This window comes from Wasmannia auropunctata, unplaced genomic scaffold, assembly GCF_000956235.1.
Source record: "Wasmannia auropunctata unplaced genomic scaffold, wasmannia.A_1.0 LD336023.1, whole genome shotgun sequence".
In the NCBI taxonomy this organism is placed as follows: domain Eukaryota; kingdom Metazoa; phylum Arthropoda; class Insecta; order Hymenoptera; family Formicidae; genus Wasmannia; species Wasmannia auropunctata.
In genome coordinates, this window is record NW_012026867.1 from 1,728,768 (window position 1) to 1,754,456 (window position 25,689).

Consider the following 25,689-nt stretch of genomic DNA (forward strand, 5'->3'; position numbering starts at 1 on the left):
GATTGCTCGGTCGGCGATATATCCTCGCGGTAATTCACGCGGGTAATTCTCCTCCTCCTCGCGCACCGCAACGTGCGGGATGACGTAGCCAGATAAGATAATTACACCAGCAGGATGTGACCTCCTGCCGGAGGTCCGCCGAGGGTGCTTAAAGGTAAATAGTAGCCGGCATCGCGAAAGGTGAGCCTCTCGTTGAAAGAACGCCTCGCTTTAAATTATAACGTCGTCGAGGCGGATACGCGCACGTATGTGTACATACGTCTTCTGAGAGATTCTCTCTGTACAATCACGTCGCACTTTTGCATCGAATCGCAGAAAAGAATCCTTGCGAGGTATTTTTTCTATTTTAAATTTCCCCGCGAAAAATTCGATAAAACCGATAAAATCTGTAAGTTGCGTATCCAGAGCTTGGAGATAAAATTATATTTTTCACATTTTAATATGCCGTACAATGTGAACGATATTTGAAAAGAATTGGAAATAAAACGTGTATATACACGTCGAAATACATGACGTATATGAAGTTATGAACGAAATTTTATTCTGAAATCTGACGCGATGCTACAGACGAGCTTAACCAGACGTTGATGTATGATGATGTATGGGAAGACAAAGTGACGTAAACAACGAAATCACAAAAGGAGATAACCGAATGGGTGTGATAATTGCGCTCGCACGCGATTCTTCGGTCGTAAGGCGATTCTTTTCCAAGACGATCCGGAAAACTCACGCTGCGCCACTTATCGCGAAGATTTACATGCCGAATGAAGCAAACAACGGTTTATCTCGGGAGAAGATCGACGCTGGAACGTTCCGTGATCAAAAATGCAGATGTTCTTCTTTTTTTTTAACTTTGCGCCTTTAATGAAAATCCAAATCTATTACACGCAATCCGAGAAAAGGCGGAAGGCAAAAATATATATAAGTATATGAATTCGATCCTCGGCGCTCTCCCGGAAGCGCGGGGTCCATTTCCGTTAACGGCGGAAGCGAACTATTATGGTCAAGGACGAGCCAAAGTTGCGAAGAATATACTTTCTCGTTCCCGATTAACCGTTGACTTGTTAAATACGTCAACGTTTTCGTGAAGTCATCCCAAGCCGGTTTGGCCGGAATGCACACGAAGATTTTTTACATATTTAATTTTACGATCCCGTATAGACTAATCGACATTCATTCATTGAGAAAATTGTTAAATTAAGTATATCCGATTAAATTAGTACAGTCGACACAATTTTGCCAGTGTCGCTCCCAATTTCTGTCTTCGAAGTAACGCGAAGGAAATGAGACACGTTCAATAATTCGTGCGCGATATATCGATAAAAGTGATAAAGCGCGCGTGCACACACGTACGTATATCTCTGCACGTGCAGAAGGTCACTCGAGAAGCGAACGCTCGGCGAGAAGAGACGTCGGAAAATTATCAATTACTCTGCCTCCTCAATTTCTTAGAAGCCATTGCTGCGCGAGGCAGCTTCGCATTCATTATTGCCGATAATCTGCCGGGACCCCCGTGAACTTTTCCTCAAAGAGACTGGCGCGGAGCGAATGAACCGTGCTCTCACGTGAAAATGCACCGTGACACAAAGAGAGACGATGGATTTATCATTGAGGACGGCGCGATGTATATACGATCGACGCCGTAATCTGCGCGCCGATTCCGATCGAGGAGGGAGAGGATGCTGATGGCCAGCATCCCCCGCCAGCATCCCTCGCCTCATCTCCCGCGTCCGGCTACGTTCGCGACGTATACAATTGCGCCCGCGGAAACGCAATCTCGTCTTCGACATTTCGAGACCCGATCGAGGCGATATCGGGACCGGATAGAGCACGCGAGAGCACTTCTCGCAGTTTCTCACGTGGGTTGCCGATCGCGACGGCCGACCTTTGCAGCCTCGGTTGCGCGATCGCGAAGAGGAACGCGTCTCCGTCGCTCCTGCATCCGACAAAGAGCGAGGTATCCTCAATCAGGATTGATAAAAATTACATTTTATGAAGTAACAAAAGATGTTAAACGATGTTAAAAAGATACATCTAAAACGATATAAAATGCACATTTTAAATATGTTTAAATATTCAATTTAATACGAATATATTAAATTGAATATTTAAAGCACATTTAATATGAATTATATTATACGACACATTTAATATCTGATGCACCGTATTTTTTAATATATATATTAAATTTAATTTGTGTTGATGATTTTTTAAAAGAAAGCATATTTTAAATATCTATATAATATTTCAAATAAATTACAATATTTAAATTAAATAACATAAATTGTAAATTATAAAAAAAAATTTGGATATTTAGTTACAAAATTAAGTGGGTCGAAATCGAGGTTCTAAAAAACTTGTTGCAGATTCGGTAGTGAAAGCACGACGCGAGCAGTAACGTCGCGGGTGCGTGTACGATGAGATCACGTCGATCGCGCCGTCGCATCTGCCGCGAGCATATTGCCAGCGCGCGGATGCTCGCACGATGCAACGGGCGAAGCGAGCACGAAGCGGCGACGGCGGCGGGTTAAAGAGAGAAGGAGAGAAAGAGCTGGTCAACTCGTTGACATTTACTCGCTTTCGCGAGTCTTCCTTTTTTTTCTTCTTTCTTCGTCCCACCGCGCCGCGAGACGCGGCTCTCCGCGCGAACGCGCGCCGGGCTGTGTACTTATTGCAACGTCCTTGGGAGTCGGGTTCATCATCGCAAGCTCGCGTCTCTCTCTCTCTTGATTCTCTCTCCCTCTCTGAATTATCCCGCTAAATCGTCTAACGCGCACGCAAACGTCTTACGCCGCCGATTCTTCGTGGGGATTCATTACTAAATCTAGGTACGTGTCACGACCTTGCATTAGCGCGTTTAAAGCGCGACTGGAAGACCGAAAAAGGATGTCAATGATCCACTAAAGGTATAAGGCGGCTTCACGCGTATTCGGCGTATTCGCAAATTTTACTGGAGCGCTCCGGGCGATGGGCGTTCAACCGGCAATTAAGTGCGAATCCTCATTCGCGTTTCTCAATAAGATATATCTGATAATTGTTCAGCGCGGTAATTAAAATTTATCTCTTTGGCCTCTGTTAATGCTATGCGAAACATAAATTTGCCAATTTTTTTTTTTAATTATGGACATTTATTGTTCGAAGAAATATAAATCTCTTGAAAATATATATTAAGATATTGCATAATAATTTCCTCACAATGTTTTAAGATGCTCATTCTCATCGGGTTATTAAAAGTTGAAGATCAATTTAATTATGATCTCATCGTTCCAGTTTCAGCTTATACGATTGCATTCCAAGTCCGATTTTAATTTGCAGTTGAAATGGCTAAATAATAAATTTAGAAATCATATAGAAATGTTATTTCTATTACCAAACACCAAGATTCAGTCTCCGACCTCGTAGAAGACGCTCCTAATTTATTTACGATATTTACGCGATCTATAGTCTAATTTATTATCGTTCATATGATAATAAGATTTACGTGTTGAATTTCTCTAGTCTCAGATGTATAAATTAATAAATAAAATTTGCGAGTGTATATTCAATCCTAGACATTTCCAAGGCTTTTCGAGAACTTTAATGTGAAACACGCGGGCCTTAATGTGTTTTTTTTTGCAGACGCAGGAGTCTGCGTCCGCGTTGCATAATTTTGACGTCAATGTATTATAGGCATTTCAACAGATACATTTGCCTGGAATTTAACATCGCGCGTCCTTACTTGGAATTTAAGGTTGTAACCCCGCACGTGATGCCTAGCTGAGGCAGAAAAGGTCCCTCACATTGCGTGATTCGCAACATACTATCTGCAGCGCGCCCGCCCCCTCGTAAATCATTCATCACCGCCTCCCCCACCCCCCCACCCGCCCCCGCGGAGGGGAATAAAATTCGTTTTCTATGGAAATCGCGACGTCTTCAGTTGACATTTCAATATATCGCCTGTACCTATTTTACTTCCTCACGCTGTCACGTTTTTAAAGTTAACGAGACTTCGCTGTAACTTAATCTTAATCGCTTTTGCGAGCGACGCGCGCGCGGTTGTGACGCGAAATTTGCCAATCGCACACCTTGATTTATTCATCTCTTCTGAATGCGCGGGTCTTATCTTTGACATAATTTAAGCTCGATGTAAAACCGCGACTTGTATTTGACTTTCCTTTGGAGATTATTTTAATTAAAAAAAAAAAAAAACATTTTTATGCATTTTTCGGTTTTTTTAGAAAATCTAAAGATTAAAATCCTCATATCGCGTGATTAATCGCAAGCGTCTCGTGACGACACTAATGAAGCAAAACTTTGACAGATGATTAATTAAATAGCGAAGTCCGATGTCTTTTAACAGGTGCAACGTCTCCGCGCGGGTGACGCAAGAAATCAAATAAGGCTCCTTACTAAAGTAAAATAAAATGACTTATGCTTACGCATGCAATTATGTTAGAAGATGCGTACTGTGAAGATGCGTGTTGCTCATCGTATAGGCAATAAGTACGATTGTTCACACTCATCGTGCCTTTGAAAGGCTCATGCCATTTCTGGGTGTGTATATGCACGTGTGCACCTGTGTGTACGCGCGAATATTTACTTGATACATAGTGATGTATAGAGAAATCCAGGTTTTCAAAGTACTTCGCGAAAGTTGTGTCGAAAATTGAAAGCGCTTACCCCTGAAGGATAATTAATAGCGATACGATTGATACAAAGTGATACGATATTCGAAGTTTTCTAAATTAATCGCCAATTTCTCGTCGTGTTCGATGTATGTAAATAGGTGTGGAATTCAGGAGAGAGAGAGAGAGAGAGAGAGAGAGAGACTCATCTTCTTCGTGATCTTTGCATAATCGATGTATAATCATCGGAGTCTGCGTTTACGGTCGCGAATCGTGACGAGCACTGACTTTCTCACGTACAAAAAGCGTGTAAAAGACGAAAAGATGGGAGCCGTTTCGACATTAGAATGTCGGAGACCTGTGCGGCGCACCGACACGTTTTTGCATCGGAGCGACAGGTAAACCACGTTACGTCGAAGCAACATTGTCCGCCTAAGGAAAAGAACTCTGGTCTGCAGCAAACGCAATCGTATAATGCATTCGATTGTTACGATATCCTCGTTATCTTCCCGAGATTCTCCCGCGTCTCGTAGACCGAGAAGCTACCTCAATGCTATCGAGAATCTATCTGTAACATTTTACGTCAAATTTATCTCCGTTTTATGTCAAAAACAATTTATTATTGTTATGACATAAAATGGAGACACGTCAAAGATATTTCTGGCATCAATGATGGCGAATATTAGCCAATACCCGAGGATCTGGGGATCTTCGGTCCAAGGATTAGATACTTGTAGAAAGAAAGAACGGGTGTCTTCGCACGTAGGAGAGAAAGAGAGAAGGAAACCCGCAGAGGGACGAAGGAGCGAGGAAGAAGGAGAGTATTGTCAACGGGAGAGAAGACGCGCGCGCGGCGGCGGCGGCGGCGGCGATCGTCCGGTGGCCGGAGGCGTCCTCCTCAAGCGCTTCGCCGTCGCATCTTCTGAAATGGCAAGGTCACCGGTAGTTACGTCACCAACTTTCCTCCGGCGCGGTGCGCGTACAACTTCGAGAAAACCAAATGTCACAATGACCAAGGACGTTTCGGCCGCGCGCGTAATGTAACGTCGCCTACGGCCAACGCGCGCGCGGCGCGAGGAATCCGCGCCACGGGGAGTTTCGGCTTTCACATTTTCGGGTCGAGATCGCGGCCGCGGGCAAAGAGGATGCGCGCTCCAGGACGTGCAATGGGACGATGCGCATCTCATGCCCGACCGTGGCCTTGTTCGCGTTGCGATTACCTGCGAAGAAAAAAAGAATCTGAAAGAATTAAGAAATAAATGAGGGCCGCAAATCTTCGCGATCGAGAGACAGAAAGATGCGAATCTCGAAAAGTCCGCGGGATCACGAGATGAGATTAAGATTAAGAGACGAGAGAACCCACTTCGCGCGGCCGAGAGTATATTAAATTTATGTAAGACATGCACTCTCACACAGTTACGGCTTTACGTGTGTGTGTGTGTGTGCGCGCAAGGAATGCTACCTACTTTGCAGTCAATAATAAATTTTAGGTAGAGCACACGCGCGCGAGAGAGGCGATTAATTCATAAAATCCGCCCGAGCTGCAGATCGCGCTGACGCGAGACGACGGATGAGGATCATCACGCGCGGCGATTGAAGTCGTCGCATCACGCGCGGCGATTGAAGTCGTCGCATTGTAATACGAGAACGGGAACAATCGCCTTTGTGTGTAGGCCGCGACTCGAGTCGCCCTTGGCAGTGAATTCGCGGATCTCTGCCGCGGAAAATGTTTCGAGGCGTCATTTCGCGATGCGCGCCTGAATGAACGGACGAGTATATATAGATGCATCATACAAATATGTAAATATAAATAAATACACGGCGAGCGTGCTCCCGCGCGGATATCACGGAATGAGAGGGACGTGTTGCGCAACGGCGTAAAACGCCACCAATACGTCGAAGGCTGGCACAGCATCTTCGTGCAGCGACCGCGCGTATATATCGACGTGTCTAATTCGATATATATTGTTATTGTACGCGCGCGTTGTTGTGTGAAGTGAAGGCGCGTAGGTGCGCGCATTAGCAGCGTGCACGTCGTGTAAAAACGCGTACGAACTCGTCGCGTGATAATTTCGCGCTTGCGTCGGTAAATATCATTAACGCCGTGTAAGACCGAGGCAGAGAGGCGCACGTCGTTATAGGTTTCCGTCACGCCTTCGTCGTCCTCGCGCGCGGTAAGTGCACTTGGTAAATGGCATTTTTTTTTGTATTATTACTTGCGCGTGGAAAATTAATGGCTTTATATAATAAGCTCATTATTTTAAATCGCGTTTGTTTGGCTTATTTATATCTACGCGATCGGGAGACGCGCGTGTACAAGATACACACCCGCGTATTCTCGGGATTCTCGGTAACGATTACGATTACGTGCGAATAATATTAACTTACGCGAAGGAGCTGCCGTTATTCATTCGTTTGGTGTCAACTCTACGCGTATTACAACCGATTATGCTGCCAATTGCAATCAAATTTGCATTTCTCTACGCTACGATCCTCGATTAAAATATAGAGACGCGATTGATGTGAATAAACATAAGCGTGTGATGCGGCGATATCGCAAATTTGCGAGAAACCGAAGCTGCCAAAAGCTGTCTTATTTTCCACCGCAAATATTATGACTTGTATAAGTGTAATTAAATGAAGTTAATTATATTATATTATATTATGATAATTATATATACATGTGTAAAATTAGCAAGTGATTCGATCAGCGAATTTAAATGTTCAACGGAAAGCAAGACAGCCTGCGATCAACGAGTAGCAGCGTCTATAAACGGCGACCTCAACGTCGGATCGCGGATGCATCCTGCATTCGCGGGAGAGACTCATCCGCGAATCCGTCGGGGGCTGTTGCTGCTGCATGCTGCACGTGCAGGTGGGGGGATGTGCAACGCGGCACCGCGATTTTCCGCCTATATAAAGGCAGATGCACCGAGGGAACCCCGGTATCTACGTATCGGTCGTCGTTTAAGGACGAAGGGCCGCCTTCCGGGATCGTTCGCAGATCGTTCGACCACGAAAGAGAGCCTGGCGCGATGAAGACGGTGGGTGGCGATTCTAGAGGAGAAATACAGATACGTACATCGAGATACACTACGGGATTTTTGTTTAAGAGGAACGATCGCGGGCCTCTTCTTCAGGGGCCTTTCCGGGAGGGACGGGAGGTGGGGGATCGAATCGTGGGGGTTATCGACGATTTATTTTTCGGGCCGGCGGGTTCCCCGAAACGGACCCAGCCAATTTTTGCGCAACAGTGAAAGTGATGAGGATTTTGTGACATTTGTGCGCGCGTGAGACTACGCACACTTGTTCGTGATAGACCGCAGCCACGAGAAAATGTCTACAGGGTGTCGCGGCTGCAATTTCGATGATCAATTTGGAGTACATTCGTATCTTTCGTTTTTTTTTTTTTTTTTTTTTTTTTTCGGGAAAATCTGACAGCACGCAAACTTTTAATGTTCGAATATATTAATTAAACAGATCTCGAATTGAGGTCACAGAAATTCGGGTCGAGTCGTTTAAGTGGTCTGTAGAATTTGTATTTACTTATGTGATGATATCCGTCAGAGATCAAAGTCAATCTGTCAATGTAGATTAATCTCGTACATTAACTTTAACTTACTTTTTATCTTTCTCTAGTTCTAAGAATTAGAAACAGATAAAGAGTAAGTTAAATCGAGATTAAAATTAATCTATATTGATAAAAATATTTCCATGGTTCGCGAGAAACTTTCATCTTATGATTATATTATGTAATTCGAAGAAACTTAGGATTCGATAATTCAATTAACGAGCAATCATTTCTAGATGCTCAGAATGAATCTGCGACACTTTATAGATCCAAAGAAGCGACGTTGTTCCACGTTCGCCGTGCACACGATATGCATATCTCGACAATTTCGTAATAATAATATCCAATACTGATCGCCGAAAGGTCAGATTCCGAAAAACGACCGAGTTTTCGACATAACTGCCACGTGTTTTCGCAGTGATCCACTATCGAGAATTCATTTAACGGAAATGTTTAGATTATCTCTTGCAGTAAATAAATCTAAATATATGCGATCACAATAAAAGATACGTCTGATTAATTTAATAAAACTCACCATGACGAAGAAGAGGACGTTCTCTCGCTTTCTTTCCCTTGAACAAAATGATTTTCTTGCTTCTCGTCACGCAGGTGTTCGTCATTTTGGCGCTGATAGCCGGCGTTCTTGCGGCGCCGCAAGGCGATATCACGATCGTGAAGCAGGAGGAGGTGAACAACATAGGGGTAGGTGGGTACCATTTCAGTTATGAGCAGAGCGACGGGCAAAAGAGGGAGGAGACGGCGGAGCTGAAGAACGAGGGCACCGACGACGAGCATCTCGCCGTCGTTGGTAGTTTCAGTTTCGTCGCGCCGGACGGACATACATATAGGTACGCTACGAATTGTCACTTTAGACGACTTATAATTGGATAGGATTCTAACAATCTTAATTATTTATAATCTTATATTCTGACTTTTTTTTACGTATAGTGTGTATTCTGACGCTTCTGAAGCTCAAAATTCTTTCAAAAAGTCAATCATTAAAATTCTATATTTCTATGTACATTTTTTATAATTTTGTCATATTTATTTTGATGTCTGTGTGTGTGTGTGTATTTCAGCAGGTATTGAAATCTTAGAACAGAATGTTCTAAGATTGAAATACATTTCAATGTTAGATATGCGCAAATTTCTCGATTTTGCAACTGTCTTACAATAAAATTGAACATAGGATTACAAATTGAATTCTAATTCCTGAACCCTGACACGAATTACGGATCGTCTAAAGTGGCCTTTAGGATTGCAAAAATGATCGCCAGATACATTAGACGTTCGCGTCGTTCAAGTACGAGTCGCGGCTCTTTGAACACCCTCTCTGTAATTGCAGGGTCGATTACACCGCGGACGAGAACGGATTCCATCCAACTATCAATCTCGTCGCAAAGTAAGCGGGCTCGAGGACTTACATCACCTCAGGTCGTCGACGTACACGCTCGTGTAATTTACACACGAATTAGGATACTTCTAATCGTATGACACTGCAAGCTAGGCACGCGATTCACCGATCGGGGGGGGGGGGGGGGGGCCAAGGGCGAAGAGCTGGCGTCGATCGCTAGCTGAAGAACGTATTGATCTTTCGATCCATTCCTCTCTCGACGGATTCGTTCTCGCGAGTCAATTCGCGAGCGCTTCGCGACATCAATCGCGGAAAATATCGCGAAGGGAGAGCACCGTGAGATGCATTTCTTAAAATCGAGAATAATCGCACGATCGCGTAATAATTGGGACTAAATTTTCGCATCGCCTTCGCTCCAAAACCAAGAACAATCTTCTTCGAATAAGAGCATCTTTATATACATATACTATTCTGGGAATAGTATATATAAAGTTACGAGTATAATTAACGAAATTATTTCGCCCAGTACTAATTTTTTTTCTTTCTTTCGATCCGTGCCACCCGCGAGTGAAACGCGTGCTTACTCTCAACCGGTAACATATGTATATTATTTCTCGAAACTGCCAGCGAAACACTTTGAACGAGAGACGTCCTACACGTTTACAATTCTATCTTCTCAGCGAGGCGACGATGTAGCACTCAATGGTGCGCCACAGTACCTGCGTTTCTCACTCCGCGCGGCGCAACCTCTTTCTTTCTTTCCTTTTTTTTTTTACACGTATCTATATGTATCTATAACATAAAACAAAATTCCTGCAAATAAACTTGTATACATACTGAATCCCTTCCTATGATTGTTTACCATGTGCGTTCGTGCTTTCTATACAAACAATAAAGTCTTTGAACGATCTACAGTTAACGTTCAAGATAGAAATTAACGTTTATGATTTTTTAATACCATGTATTTTACTAGATATTCTATCCAGAAATTCGAGAAACGCAAATTGTAGATCGTGTACAATGGGGTTTTAGGATGAGAACAAGAATCAGTTCTTACGATACAAAAAAAAGACATTTAATTCATTATAAAAAGATGGAATATTAGCTGTGTTAATATTACGTAAAAAAAATATATATCAGTTAGCGCATTAATGTAATAATAATTATGTGTCAGATTGTGTATATAATTAGTAGTATTAATATTATTGCTAATATTAATTTGTATAAGCTCGTAATTTTACATATATAAATATCTCTTAATACATTAGTAAATATTAAATTTCCTACGATTAGCCTATGTACAATTCCTTTAATGTGTACTATATCGAAATAATGTCTAGTATTGAAAAAAAATTCATGTAGCTATTTGGTAAACATACGTCGGTTACGTATGTAACCTATTCAAGAAATTAATCGTGATATGTGCAAACTGCAGTATTATGCAACTTATACGGTTGAACAATACTGGAAAAAAAAATACGATTCACAATAAAGCCGTAAGTCCCTTAGTGCAACAAGTGCAACTAATCCTTTTCTTGTTAACTGTAAACAAATTGCGCAGTTTCTGAAGATATGAGGATATGAATGCTGAAAAATTTAATACGTATACCCATATATATTAAATGTTTCAGTAGAGGTAATTGAGCGGGTATAGACTTCATGAAAACTTGCAAATTTTTTATCTTTCAACTTTGGCTATTGAAGTTTAATGAAATATAATATTGTATATATAGATTGCGTCCACGATTAAATATCAAACCAATTCACTCGAATATTTATATTAAAACAATTAATTATTTGTAACACAAATAATATCAAACATATGAAAATTTGAACCGCGGCCAAACGTAGTACATTCGTTACTTTCTTATATATGAATACTTGCATTGTTTATACGTGTATCTCTATATGTGTATCAGTACATTCCGCATTCTTACGAACGTTTGCATCATTTATATATCGATCAGATGCAAGTAACATATATATTCGTAAAGCGAAGTAGATTTTTCTTCGTTTGTATATTATTTTAGACCAAGTGTATTTTATCCCTATGTATAATCCGATGAGCGATACGTAACGTATTAATGCACACGCATGTTTCCTATCACAAGTCGATCTAAAACGTACACGAATACGTTGCTTGAAATTAACGAGGTTTAAGCTTGATTTAAGCTTTGTAAAATGAACTTCGGCATGGTCCCCAAGCTCTGATTAAGCTTAGAGTTTTATTCAGTTTCGACATCCATTGTAATCCTTCTTCTTTTGTGTCAGCTAATAAAAAGTGTCTGTAAAAAATGGGAAATATTGTATCTTAACTCGAGCCTTGTTCCACAATTAATAGCAGAACCGAAAAGCAAAGATACGTACTCAATTATAGTTTCAATTCCATCTGTCTTCGTAACGAGATTATTAGTGTCCCCTGGTAGCGCGGGTCTCGATACCTCAAGTAAAAATGTGTAAGGACGAGCGTATTTTTCCCGATTTATAAATTGTACATGTTTCGTAATTACACCTGCAGCAGTGATAGAAATCAAATCAATAATAATCGGGAAATATAGAGATGTGTAGAAATTACGATACAGTCGGAAAGTTCAAAGTTTTACCCTCCAAGTCAATCTGCCCTGCTGGACTTTTCTTGTGCTCGTCCTCGGGATGTACCCAGTAGTAAAGCTTGGCGTCTTTCAGCCAGCACCATCTTCGACGCCAAGCACCCAAATTTGTAATATCCTCGAAGAGTGTCAAAAATCCGCGATGTTCCACCGATACCGAGAGCTTACGCGATAAACGCATTCGCAGGTGTCCTTCCAGAGGAGAATGCGACGAGATCTAAACGTAAAGTGCGCATTTAAAATTTTCCGAGAATTATACATACGTTAGTGTCGGTCCACAATGAGGATTTTAAGCCCTAAGCAGTAAGAAATAGACCAATCGTAGTCGAATATGAGAATTAATCGATTGTAATTGGTCAATATCTTACGATGTGAGACTTAAAATCTTTATTGTGGACCGACACTTATAAATACTGACTCTATATACTGGAGAATTAATATACGCACCCCGAGCAGAGTAAATTGTTCATAATTTATGTCATCGAGAGTAAGGGTCGTAGTTCCGGACAATTCGAAAGCAGGCGATCTGATTGCGTTTGGGCCTGCTGGGCTCTGTATGTCAGGCATTACAAACTGATTCTTTTTCTTTGGTGTCTTATTGACCGCCTGCGAATGGATTAAATTTAATCCGTCATTACACGTACATTTTGTAGTATGTTTGTATTTTTTTTATCTTAAAACAGGAAGGAGCCTTGAAACTTACTTTCACAGTATGGCTAATGTGATATTTCTTTTCATGTGGCAAATATTTCGGTTGCGTCTGGAAGGTGTATACTTCAACAAGAACCTTGAAATCACTGTGCAAATTATCAAGTTTCAGCATTGAAGTAAAACGGATACATGAATCGCCTGGTTCGGCGGTCGCCGCTTGGGTAGCGACCACTTCTCCCAAATAATACATCAAGCAGACGCAATGAAGATATGTATCTGCAATAATACGCAAGATTATTTTAATACAGCTTCGTCTTTCGTAGAAAAACACGTGAAACGTAACTTATGTTACACTTACTCATGCCCATATTTCTGAAATATTCCTGCTTGAGTGGCAACGTAATGGCAGAGATAGTTAATGACCCACTCCCCTGCACTTCCGGCAAGCCTGCCTTGACAGGTCTCAGGGTGCCTTCTCGTTTCAGCCTTTGCACTTCGTTCAATGCGGCCTGGCGTTTATGAGCTAAGCAGAAAAAGGAAACATTTTTCACATTTTGCATATCAACATTAATATTCAATTCCATTAACATTTAATATATATATATATATGTCTATACATATATATATATATATACATATGTATGTGTGCGTGTGTGTGTGTGTGGTGTGCGCGCGCGTGTATGTGTGTGTAAAAAAAAATCATATTTACTAGCAACAAGCAGAGCCCATTCGCCACCGACGTGCTCACTGGAGCCGTTGAATTCGACAGTAGAATGACATAAATTCAACGCTTTGCTAGCTTCTTCTATCTTCTTTTGTTGCGTCGCAACTTCGTCCAGTAACTTCTTCACTTTATTTTCCACCAATATGGATTCGTCTTCGCGTTTCTCTGTACCAGAAATTGAACTTGATCCCGTTTCGTATCTCGCGGCTGAATTAATTTTAGCCAACTGAAATTACAATAATGTTACAAATCTTTTTTTCCGCATCAATTGAGATATCGAGCTACTTACTTGAGACTGTTGTCGTCTGTACGCACTGACAGTGCGCACCAGTGGTACGCGCTTGCCACCATCCTCCGGTCTATCTGAATCTTTTAAAGGTGAACGATATCTGCGAAATGAAAAATAGCTTTTAAAAACAGTCTTTTTTAGAAGACAAGCAAAAAAAAAAAGTATTTCCGATAAAAATCGAAATGTATGATTAACTATACATACTTGGAAGTGTTGCATCCCATCGACAGACTTTCGCCACCTTTATTCACTTTAGGCGGTGTAGGACCTTCCTCCCTCACGTCAGCTAATTCTTCATCAAGACATTCGTCCAAATACTGATCCATCTCGTCGAGGACCGAAATGTCTGATGTAGTGCTATCTGGATCCGGTTCTATGCACCTCTGTAATTACATTTAAAAAACAAATCATAAATATATCTAATGCATATTTAATAATCTATAATATTGCATAGAGATTTTTGTATACTTTTTTGTTGAATAGCGAACGTTCGTCGAGTGCATGCAAGATACTGCGTCCAAAACTCATTCGCCCAAAAGATGAATTTTGTACGCTTTCGTAATCACTTTCAGATTCCTGGTCATCATGCTGTAAAGAATTGAGAAGTACGTAAATTATTTCTTTGTATATATATATATTTTTTTTCAGTTTTAATTATTTATCTTACTCGAATATAATAATCGGCTTCAGAGGCAGTCTCAGTTTCCGTCTCGTCGAGAGTAGCTGTTACAGGTTCGGTACTGTCGACAGTGTATTCTGTATCGCTCTCTGTAACTTCACTTTCCGTAGCTTCAATCTCGGACAGATTAGGATAAAGAGATCCTGGTTTTGGAGGACACACGCGGATGCGTTTGATGTCGGATGTTGTATTTAAATGTTGAACCTTGGGTGGGCTTCCGACAACTAAAAAAAAGGGAGGGGGGAAAAACCGTATTACAAATATTGTAACAGAAGAAGAGATGTGAAAGAGGAAAATATTTTTTTTTATGTACCTTGTCTTTTTACCGGAGAGGATTTACTGTGATACGATATGATTTCCGGATGTGGCAGCGGCGGTGGCGGCGGAGGCGGAGCAATATGATCCTGCATTTAACATATAAAATTTACAATTTTATTACATCGCGATAAAAAAGTTTGCGCTATTTTTCCTTTCGCGCGCAGTGACTTTAATCTTACCGGAGCAGGAGTCGGCTTCACGGGACAAACGGGCGAATTCTTTGGCGACGACGCTTTGCCACCCCCTTCGCTGCTCTCGCTCGTTCGAACGCAGGATCCAGCGGCGGTACGAGCGACTTCCCTATTGGTATTGAACCGCGAGCGTAACATGCCCAATTCACGCTGTCTCTCAGCGTAAGTAGCTTGCAAGATGCGATTCTCCATTTCATCCACTTTCTTATTGTTGCCTTGCTCGAACAGCGCACGTTGTTCAAGAACCGATTTGCTCGGAATGTCGGCGTTTCGATTGTTCGATGGAGAATCTGAAGGATGAAATATTATTATATTATTGTTAAATATATTCTAAATACGTAATAAATGGGCCAAATGTTTTTATAATTAAAAATTATATGCACCCGCATTGGATCCCAATTGCTTGCTGTCCTTTTCCTGCAATTTCTTAGGCGGTATGGACATTGTCAGCGGCGCCTTGGGTATCAAAGCCTCCCCTTTATTTCGCTCGAAGAATGCCATTCTTTCGGCGAGCGACATCTGAGCAGGATCTCTCGCCCTCGTTTCCGTATTCTTAGCCTCAAACATCGATGCTTTACTCAGCACTGAACCTGACGGTTGCACCAGAGTTTTAGGCGAGCCGTTAAACACCGGCCTCGACGGTAATCGAGAGCTACTGGTAGTATTCGCGCTTTTAACGTTTTCGGGAGTGTTAAAAACTTTACTGTCGTTGCTTCTGGAAGAGTTAGCCGGACTTGCCGTCACACTGGCATCACCCTCCGTTTTCTTGCCCCTCGGCGACTCAGACCTGATAAACGAAATTCGTTTCTTTTCCGCCGCCTGCTGATGCGCAGGGCTCGTGAACTTGTTAGGCGATAAACGACTTGTGACATCCTGATTCGATTCCTGGGAACAATGCTTATAGTCATACACAAGACGAGTATTGCTTTTCGTACGACTAAAGCCTTGAGCCTCCTGTAAATATTTTTTCAACTATCCAAATGTGATCGTTCAATCGCGCTACTTCTCCCCTTCCAGAGACATAAGAGTGTGCAGAAGAATGAAAAATATAGTAGTACAAAAAGATCTAACGTTGCACTTTGTACATTTAATGCAAATAAACACGAAAAGAGTTGAGTGAAGCTTTAGCCTTTTTTAGTTTTAAGAATAAAATTATAATATGTTTTACCAAGTTTTCTAACACCGTTTTGTCCCACTTTAATTGTTTGGTTGGACTTAGATCTTTGCTCTTCCTCCCACTGCTGGCGGTCCATTTGTTACTTTCGCTCGTGCTTGGTTGTGACTCGGATCCATTTCTAACTTGCTCATTAAACTTTGCTTGTATTTTTTCTGCTTTACTAGTTCCAGGTTTCATCTGTAAAAAAAAAATTGCATATTATAATGCAAGATTGTTTGATACATTTTATTAGAATAAAAAACTTTTAAGTCAAGTATATAAGGTACCTTGGTATTAGTTAACGTTGGATGAGATAAATCATCCTCCCAATTGTTAATCGTCGAAGCCAAAGCTGCTAATCTGTCGAGTCTAGCGCCTCTCTTGACTGGCTTGTAATCCCCGTCATTTTCTTCCGCGGTAAACTTCTCTTCGGTCCTGTGTATGGGTGAACTTAACTCAAGAGTGCTATCATCTGTAGAAAAAGTTACATATTAATTCTTTCTATTGTCCACGAATATAAATGTTAAAAATAACTGTGCGATTCATTCTATGTAAACTTGAAACTTAAATTCTTTAAAATTTTTTTAAGATATTACATTTAGTCTTATAAAAAATTTTAATCGCAATAATTTTTGTAACATGACTTAAAAAAAATGTAAACATAAAATGAAGTATAATCATGCATACTATTATGCATACATGTATATATCTAGATATAAACATGCTCTCGTATATCAGTGTTGGAAACAAGTTTTGAAACAGCTTGTGTGGGAGTGCCCCGTATGAATCGTGTGGGAGTAACCGAACGGGAGATTCAGAGTGATATTTAAGCTTGAGTTTATACACTACTCTAAGAGAGATATAGGATTCCTACCCAATGTTGAACGTACATGTACTTATTAAATTTTAAATTCTGCTTACCCGAATATAATTTTCCAAGTCTGTGCAACTTGGATCGTACATTGTAAGTCTCAAATTCGCTATTCTCCTTGTTGCTCCGCTCATTATTCTCAGATGTGGTATTCGACTTGGATATAGATACAGGCTTAGATACAGGAGACTTGCGAGGAGACTTGACGGGCAGTGCACTGACTGCAGCTGCTTTGACTGGTGATTTGGCAGACATTTCATTTACTACCGCTAAATAAAATATTTCTTTTGAGAAATGGTGACTAATACCTAACAGATTTTGTCTTGCAATTTTTATTATAAATATATTTTTCTAACTGTAGCCATTAAAGTTTCACAAGCGTTTGCGAAATAAATCCCTGGAGGATTACCTGTGGCTTGTTCAAGCAAGGCATTGGCATTTTTCAAAGGACTCCGCCTCTTTTTAACGTCGTGTCCCGCGTTTGACAACTGCTCATCCAGCTTCTCTCTCCTCGCTTTAGCGCGCTCCAACATACGCTGTTCATCAATACCAGTGTATATTAAAGCGTGATATAGCAAAACATGACAATTTATATTACAAGAACGCTTACGTGTCACAGTCTACATCACAATATTGATATTTAGTTCTATCGTAATGGCGTTAATGCAAACATCACGTAGCAGAGATTATATACTGATTTAATAATAACGATTTCAATGATCAATTTCGCGTTTGCTCATTCCTCTCAAAAGTGAAGTAAACAAAAATTTTAATCGGGAGATAAATAATTTTCTTAAATAAGAAAGATTCTAGACGTTGTAAATCATGAAATACAGAGTCCGTGAATTACAACTACGTCACGGTACGTGCCAGTATACCCGTATCGTCGGGCGTCCCTTCCCTCAAGAGCGGGGAAGGCACGAACAAAAAAGCAGGATCTCTACCTGGACGAAGGGCTCCATTGTTCCTGACGTTTTGTCTACGAACGCTCGCTCGGATTCCGATCACGAAATCGCCACCGCTTCCACGTGCGTGCGTGCGGGAAAGGACACCACCCCTTGGAACGACACCGTACGAATGCGCGGAACGACCCTTTTGCGCTCCGCAACGCAGCAACGGGAGTTATCCTTATTTCCGACCGTTGAATTTGAACGCGGGCGCCATACTGACGCGGGAGTGGGGACGGACGGCGGCGGGGGGGCGAGGGGAAGAGGAGGTGCCGCGATCTCTTGCGGCGGACGCTGGCGGATGGATTGAGGGGTGGAGGGGAAAGGGGGCGGAATGACAGTTCTCGCCGACTCTCTCCCTGCCTCGCGCGACGCGATCACCCGCGGCTGATATCACGCGAACGCGTAAAACGTGCGTCACGAAAAATGCGCGCCAAACGCGACCTTTCACTTCGCGTGGCGTAGCGCGCCCGTGCTCGCTTTTTTTTCCTTCACTCTCCTTCCCGTACGTGTCCCTCTTTTTTTTTTTTTTTCGTATATAACAATTCGCACGTCTGTCGTCCGTTCGTCGTCTCTGTTGACGTTGTGCGTTGTTTACGCTTCACTTTCGAAGCGAATCGCGGATGGTTCGCAACATGTATTTAACTTCGCGGAGCGGGCGAGGAAGGCGGGGGGGAGGGGGCGGAGGGGGACGCGCGATAAGATGCGAAAAGTGAAACGGAAATTGATATCACAAGGCGTCCTCGAAGCTTCGGGGATAGGCGATAACGAACCTTGCGCGTTCCCCCCGTCGGGATCGGATTACGAATGTCGGAGCCGAGCCGAACTCCGTGCTCCATACATCACCGTACCGAGAACGATGCGAGAAGAGACGGCGAAAAAGACGCGATAGGGGCTTCGGTTCGCAGTGACGTAGCCACGAATTTCTTCCTGTCCTGTTATTTTTTCTATTTAACGAAGCAATTAAAACATGTTCACCTTTTTTTTTACTTCTGCAAAATTCTATTCCATGCAAAAAGAAGAATATTAAAAATAAATCCATACATTTCAGCTTCTGCAAATATTCAATCGGTTAACAAAAATTTATATTTCGATGTATTATATATTAAAGGCTCACCTTTTGTAGAAGTAAACGTTCTTTGATATAAAGCCATTATGAAAAGACAAGAGCGAATTTCTTGCAGATAGACACAGAAACGTTGAACTTTTTGTGACTGTTAAAATAATAAAACGTCTACGTACAATAAAACGAAAATATCTATTTCATATCCTTCAATTTTCTTCAACAGTTAAAATAGATTAAAACGATACGATAATGCTAATCAAAATTTTCAAAGATTAAAGCTCTGAACTTTTTTCTAAAAGTAGAAAAAAAACGTTTATTCTTTTTTCATTCTCCGACTCTCTTACAAACTTGGGCCCTTGAGCAAAACACTTGAATCGTATTTAATAGTACGCTACTGATGCGACCGTATGATCTCATTGTTTGACCTCACGGTACGATACGATAATGCTAATCAAAATTTTCAAAGATTAAAGCTCTGAACTTTTTTCTAAAAGTAGAAAAAAAACGTTTATTCTTTTTTCATTCTCCGGCTCTCTTACAAACTTGGGCCCTTGAGCAAAACACTTGAATCGTATTTAATAGTACGCTACTGATGCGACCGTATGATCTCATTGTTTGACCCCACGGTTTGAAATCACGCCACGTGATTGGTCCACGAAAGCATTTCTCGTACGGTACAAATTACAAACTTGCGCATTTAAATTTTATTGTAAATCGTTTGTATTGCCGTGAATTGTCGCGAAGGAAAAAGTTACGTGTTGTCAAATTGAGAGTAAATTTAAGAATCACGATGTTTCATACAGTCGGCTAGTCTAGATATTCGTGGCAACGAAATTAACTGAGAAATATAAAAAAAATATAAATATAGAATATATTAATTCTAAAATTCTGTACATGTGTGATAGTGAGATTGCCATGCTCTGGCACATGATGAGTTGTAAACATTTTATTACTACCAAAAAAAAAACGCGAGAGTATCACAATCGTCGTGTCAAACACAGTTAAGTGTTAACGTCCAATCGTGCACTATCTATCCCGGTGGGACGTTTATCTCGTATTCTCGGATGGGCAGTGCTTCGTCATACATGGGACGACTCATCCCCGGTGTCAGCCGCCATGGCTTCGCGATTCTCGTACGCCCAAAAGCCGTGGAATTCGATCAGGATACTGACCATCGTGTCGCCTTGTCCGCTGCAATCAGAGGAACGTTTCAGTTACATTATATCGCACTTTCCACTGTAATATATATTGCACATTCGTGATTCTCTTACCAAGACAATAAATCCTGCAGCGTAATTTTGCACGGATCTGCCGGCTTCACCATATCGAATATCTCGTCTTTGACATCTTCAAAACTAACGGGTTCTTGGCCATGCATCGTCATCTGTTCTTGTATAGCCTGCAAAGTGATACTTGTTGATTCAGAAGCCGCTCAAAAAATTTACATTACACAGGAATGTAATACGTACCCTGAAGAAATAATTGAGACAAAAAGTGTCCAAGTAACCGCGATTATTGATGTCGAGAATCCGAAAGAGATAATGAAGACTCTGAGGTTCGTGCCGATTTTCTAATGCCAGAACGAAATCCAGATATGTTTTGTAATCCATCTCGCCTTCGTACGTAAGGCATTCTTGAAACACCCGCTCGAGAAAAACGCCGGTTAGAGTACCAGTGCCATATCTATTAGCGAAATAATTATATCTTTAACGTTGAATATATTTATGTAACCCTACGCGATGAAACTCTGTGATTTATTACCCAGCGAGTTCCTCTTTATTCAACATTCCATTGTGATCTCTGTCGAGATTAAGATATTGCCCGTACACTTTAAGGGCCGATGGGGCAGAGAACCAGTTCGCCTCTTGCAAATCCTTCGGCAAATCCTCGTCTCTCAATTCTAGCAGATCGTCCAGAAAGCTGCACGCTAAAATATCCTGAATACGAACTCTGCCGGTTCGTAGCGGGTCGAGGAAGAACAAGAACTTCCTGACTGCTGTACACACGTAAAACGAATGGAAGGACTTCTCCAGCCCTTCGAGTTGCGACAACGTTGGTATCAGTTCTAAGATGTAATTCTCCAAATCCTGCGAATAAATCAGTAAACGATTAAAAGAGCATACTATTTTTTAACTTATTTTTATTATATTTATTGTTGAAAAGAATTCGAAAAATAATTGGCATAAAATATCTTGTGACTCTATTATTTCAACATTTATAATACATTTTTACTTCTGACTCTAAAAAGTTGATTCTTTTTTTGCAATAACTTCATAAAAGAGTGTTTCACTTTGTCTCAAATAAAAATATCCCCTAAATAATAATAAAACAAGAATTTTAAATGAATTATAGAGACTCTCACCGACTCTCTGAGATAACCCTGTCCCGTAATGTCATACAAAGACAGTCCGATTCTCGTTTGATGCAACCAAACTTTTCGCATGACATAATTGAACAGCGCCATGATGCTGATTCTACCGTGTGGATCTCCTTGTTGCAGTTTGGCGAAGACAACCGCGGTGAAATACGGACTGCACTTCGCTCCCGCCAGTTTGCCTACTTTCTTAAAGTCCTCGTAATTAATCAACTGCTCCTCCCCTGACAAGGGTGGACTGTGGTGTTTGTCCAACAGAACCCAGAGTGCCTTCAGCTCGTTGTTGTCGAGCAATTGTCGGGAACGTCTCTGCAGGAATAAGGCACGTGTCTCCTCGCGCAACTTCTGCGGTAGAATTTCATCTTCCTTCGGCAACTAAAACACAAATATCATGACGCATAACAAGAATGTACTTCGGTGCTCCGTCCAAGGTTCACTTGCGGCACAAGAGACAAGTGTTTACCTTGAAGTAGAACTTCGGTATGACTTTGTAAGTGGAATCGTCTTTAGCCTTCACGCCCTTCCATTGCTGATACATCTTTTGAAAGTATTCGTCCTCTCTCTTCTCGTCTTCTTGAGAATTCTCATCAGCTGTAACAGCATAATCAGTGAAACAAATAAGCGCGAAATGGTGCTTGTATTTTTATTTAGAAAATGCATATATCGTGTCTTTTTTTTTTTAAGAAGAAACGGTGCTCTTATCAGAAGACGAAAGCACGTATACGTACATTTCTTTGCCGAAGCGCAGCTCCGCAGCAGCGTTTCTAGCTCCATGTCCTCGCAAATGTTTACACTGTATATCCAAATTCCGTGTCTTCTTTCTTAAAAAGAATGATCTCGCACACCTTTTACATTTAGACTGTTTCTTTTAGTAGTCTCGCGTTACAATTATTCTTCCCGTCTTTGCAACAAATTGACGTACTAGCTTTAAATATTCGAAGTCCTGCAATGTTTGGTCGCGCTTTGGTTATGTCACGTCGAGATCAGCTGCTGGAGGCCGCGACGGACTCGGTTTCGAACGTCGCGAACAGGGAATTGATGAATCCAACGATCCGCACGTTCGTTCTCCTTCCGTTCCTGGGCATTCGGGCGATCGAAACGGAATACACGAAAATCCGCTTTCGCATTGCGCGCGACCGCGCGCGCGTGTTGTACGTTACGAGGCTCGCGGTGTGTTGTTGGTCAGTTAGGCGCAACGTGTAAGGTTAGAGTTGGTTAGAGTGACGTCGACTCGCGCGGCAGGCGGACAACGCGATGTTTACGGCGAGCGGCGACGGGATTGTTTTGACTACGTGGCGAGCGCGGGGCGCTCGAGGCTCACCTCGTGGGGCCGGTCGCATCGCGTAACGTAACGTCGACCGGACGCACGGGTGCGATGCAGCACGGTGATGACGGTTAAAGCGGGTAAAGGTCCATCACGGAGTGTCGGTGACGGTTATAGCAGCGAGAGACGAGCGAGATGATTCTCTTCAGAGCGGGCTCGATCCTCGGCTTCCTGATTCTGGTGAGCGGTTTCCGGGAGTACGGCAGGAGGGACCTGATCGGCCTGCGGGAGGAGGTACGGGCCATGTTCGATTACGCCTACTCGAGCTACCTGACGCACGCCTATCCGTACGACGAGCTGCGCTCGCTGAGCTGCGACGGCTTCGACACGTGGGGCAGCTTCTCCCTGACCCTGATCGACGCCCTCGACACGCTCGCGGTCATGGGCAACTTCTCCGAGTTCCGCCGCGTCGCCGAGCTCATCGGCACGCGTGCGAACTTCGAGGCCAACATCAACGTGTCGGTGTTCGAGACGAACATCCGGGTGGTCGGCGGCCTTCTGAGCGCACATCTGCTGTCGCGCCGGGCTGGCGTCAAGCTGGAGCCCGGCTGGCCGTGCAACGGCCCGCTGCTGCGCCTCGCCGAGGACATGGCCAAGCGGCTGCTCGCCGCGTTCGACACGCCCACGGGGATGCCGTACGGCACGGTGAATCTCAAGTACGGCGTGCCGGAGGGCGAGACCAGCATCACGTGCACCGCCGGCATCGGCACCTTCCTCCTGGAGTTCGGCACCCTCTCCCGTCTGACCGGCGACCCGCTGTACGAGGAGGTGGCCATGAACGCGATAAAGGCGTTGCACTACTACAAATCCAGCATCGGCCTAGTCGGCAATCATATTGACGTCCTGACCGGCCACTGGACCGCACAGGATTCCGGCATAGGCGCCGGGGTGGACTCCTACTTCGAGTATCTGGCGAAGGGTACGCTGCTGTTTCAGGATCCCCTGCTGGCCTCGATATTCCAAGAGCACAAGCGGGCCATAGAGAAGTACATACGCCGAGAGGACTGGCATCTGTGGGTCTCCATGACCAAGGGTCAAGTGACTCTGCCGGTCTTTCAGTCGCTGGACGCGTACTGGCCCGGCGTGTTGAGCCTCTTCGGCGAGATCGGCGACGCGATGAGGTCCCTGCACAATTACCACCGCGTGTGGAAGCAATTCGGATTCACCCCGGAATTCTACAATATACCGCAGGCCGAGGCGGGGACCAACCGGGAGGGCTATCCGTTGAGGCCGGAGCTCATAGAGTCCGTCATGTATCTTTACAGGGCGACCAGGGACCCGTATCTGATCCATGTCGGCGTGGACATCCTGAGGAGTCTGCAGCACAGCGCGAGGACCACGTGCGGCTACGCGACCATCAACGACGTCCGGGACCATCGTAAGGCGGACCGTATGGAGTCCTTCTTCCTCGCGGAGACCACCAAGTACCTGTACCTCCTCTTCGACACCGACAACTTTATCCACAACACCGGCTCCGAGGGCGAGATAATAAACACCCAGTGGGGCCAGTGCGTGGTGGACGCCGGCGGTTATATCTTCAACACCGAGGCCCACCCGATCGACCCCGGTGCTCTCTATTGCTGCCGGCCGGCGCAGGAGATCTTCCCGGACAAGCGGCCGATCCTGAGGCGATTCCTCCCGACGCAGCGCCAGGATCCGGCGGATAACGCCTCGCCGAACGAGCTTCACCCCGAGACGGACGCCACCGGCAAGAGTCCGGACGTGCTGCCGATCGCGATAGCGAAACTGTCCGAGATCAGGCACTCCTCCGCGAGCGGGAAAACGGACGTTTTCAACGAGAGCGCCTCGTCGCCGAACGCCTCGTCGACGGAGCCGCCGCCGTCGACGGATTCCGCCGGCCGCTACGAAAACAAGGAGGCGCAAGTCGAGGAAGAGGAAGAGGAGGAGGAGGAGGAAGAGGAAGCGGAGAAGTCGAATCGGAGCGCGAGCCCGAGCGTACGGTTGCCGACGGCGCAGGTCCTCGCGCCCTCGTCGACCATCTACAAGGCCGACGACAGCGACGGGTCCGACGGCTCCGATGGTTTCGAGTCCCCGGTACTGTCGAACGGACAGTACCCCGCTGCCGGGCTCGCGACGGATGGCGTCGCCGCGCGACGGAACGCCACCCTGAGTTCCGCCCGGGCCAGATTCGAGCCGCAGATCATGCTGGAGAACATCAGACGCGGGAATCTCTATCCGACCAATGTCACGGCGAGGCAGAACTATCAGATGTTGTCCTGTCAAGCTCAACCATTCCTACAACGAATGTCGATCATAGGGGAATTTTTTTAAGAGTAAGATAACCCGGGGGGGAGGGGGGGAAAGACCGAGGAATCTAATGCGAGTCCATTACGGTGACTCGTAAAAGTATTTTTGATTCGCGCGTCTTTGTTGCGAGAATGGAATCGCGGGCCTGTGTGTCTCGCGTACGTTGTACATTTAGGATATATTCCTGTGATATAATTGTTGTATAGTTTCTAATAAATGTAAGACAATTGCAAGTGTTTGGTGTCTGTTTTTCACATCGGCAATTTTATTTTCTTATTTCAAGCGTAAATTTAAAAGAAATGGAAATATTAATATTTTATATTTTGTACTTTATTTGATGTTTGTATGTAAATAAATTCTCTTTCTCCGCATAACTGTAGCAATTAGTTCTGTTAACATTAAAATTTTATTATGTGCAATTCACTTTCACTTTTTATGAAAATAATCTTTAAATTTCGTAGTTGTGAAATAAGCAAAAATATTGTGCGAATTAAATTGATACAATTCATTATATTAATAAAATTGTTCATATTATTTGTTACAAAATCCTAGAAATAGAATTGTAGGATTATAAAATTCAAATAATTTTATAAGTGATTTCATTAATCCTCATCGAAGTCCTCGCTTGCTGTCGTCGCTTTTTCCTTTCCTTCCATTTTCTTCACAACTAATTCTGTATGTAATCTGTCATAG

The 25,689-nt window shown here is 43.3% G+C and overlaps 4 protein-coding genes across 8 annotated transcripts; 2 read left to right on the forward strand and 2 right to left on the reverse strand.

The window, feature by feature from the left end:
* Positions 1 to 7,553: 7,553 nt before the first annotated feature.
* On the forward strand, positions 7,554 to 9,712 carry LOC105453014 (flexible cuticle protein 12-like). 2 transcript variants are annotated; one of them, XM_011694664.1, is made up of 3 exons: positions 7,554 to 7,648; positions 8,785 to 9,023; positions 9,521 to 9,712. In XM_011694664.1, exons 1-3 carry the CDS (start codon positions 7,640 to 7,642, stop codon positions 9,579 to 9,581), a joined length of 309 nt encoding a protein of 102 aa, XP_011692966.1. In that variant the 5' UTR covers positions 7,554 to 7,639; the 3' UTR covers positions 9,582 to 9,712. The 2 variants fall into 2 exon arrangements, with proteins under 2 accessions (XP_011692966.1, XP_011692965.1); XM_011694663.1 differs by lacking the exon at positions 7,554 to 7,648 and having other exon boundaries at positions 8,264 to 9,023.
* Positions 9,713 to 11,189: 1,477 nt separating this feature from the next.
* On the reverse strand, positions 11,190 to 18,199 carry LOC105453017 (actin-binding protein anillin). Of its 3 annotated transcripts, XM_011694670.1 has the most exons (20): positions 17,962 to 18,199; positions 17,427 to 17,553; positions 17,068 to 17,286; positions 16,434 to 16,618; positions 16,159 to 16,344; positions 15,695 to 15,944; positions 15,374 to 15,580; positions 14,979 to 15,280; positions 14,795 to 14,885; positions 14,470 to 14,705; positions 14,271 to 14,390; positions 14,007 to 14,185; positions 13,803 to 13,902; positions 13,499 to 13,739; positions 13,148 to 13,312; positions 12,842 to 13,065; positions 12,586 to 12,744; positions 12,133 to 12,355; positions 11,897 to 12,041; positions 11,190 to 11,814 (listed from the first exon to the last, which is right to left on the reverse strand). In XM_011694670.1, exons 1-20 carry the CDS (start codon positions 17,977 to 17,979, stop codon positions 11,697 to 11,699), a joined length of 3,495 nt encoding a protein of 1,164 aa, XP_011692972.1. In that variant the 5' UTR covers positions 17,980 to 18,199; the 3' UTR covers positions 11,190 to 11,696. The 3 variants fall into 3 exon arrangements, with proteins under 3 accessions (XP_011692972.1, XP_011692969.1, XP_011692970.1); XM_011694667.1 differs by having other exon boundaries at positions 15,374 to 15,944; XM_011694668.1 differs by having other exon boundaries at positions 15,374 to 15,875; positions 17,962 to 18,198.
* Positions 18,200 to 19,316: 1,117 nt separating this feature from the next.
* Positions 19,317 to 22,658, reverse strand: LOC105453018 (serine/threonine-protein phosphatase 2A regulatory subunit B'' subunit gamma-like). Of its 2 annotated transcripts, XR_974815.1 has the most exons (8): positions 22,133 to 22,658; positions 21,868 to 21,995; positions 21,393 to 21,779; positions 20,792 to 21,117; positions 20,500 to 20,713; positions 20,302 to 20,429; positions 19,651 to 20,221; positions 19,317 to 19,455 (listed from the first exon to the last, which is right to left on the reverse strand). XR_974815.1 is itself a non-coding variant. In XM_011694671.1 (7 exons), the coding sequence occupies exons 1-7, from the start codon at positions 22,176 to 22,178 to the stop codon at positions 20,110 to 20,112; spliced, it is 1,341 nt and encodes a 446-aa protein (XP_011692973.1). In that variant the 5' UTR covers positions 22,179 to 22,658; the 3' UTR covers positions 19,512 to 20,109. The 2 variants fall into 2 exon arrangements, 1 of the variants encoding a protein (XP_011692973.1); XM_011694671.1 differs by lacking the exon at positions 19,317 to 19,455 and having other exon boundaries at positions 19,512 to 20,221.
* Positions 22,659 to 22,769: 111 nt separating this feature from the next.
* On the forward strand, positions 22,770 to 25,229 carry LOC105453019 (ER degradation-enhancing alpha-mannosidase-like protein 2). Its single transcript, XM_011694672.1, has one exon. It carries the CDS (start codon positions 22,864 to 22,866, stop codon positions 25,018 to 25,020), a length of 2,157 nt encoding a protein of 718 aa, XP_011692974.1. The 5' UTR covers positions 22,770 to 22,863; the 3' UTR covers positions 25,021 to 25,229.
* Positions 25,230 to 25,689: the final 460 nt, after the last annotated feature.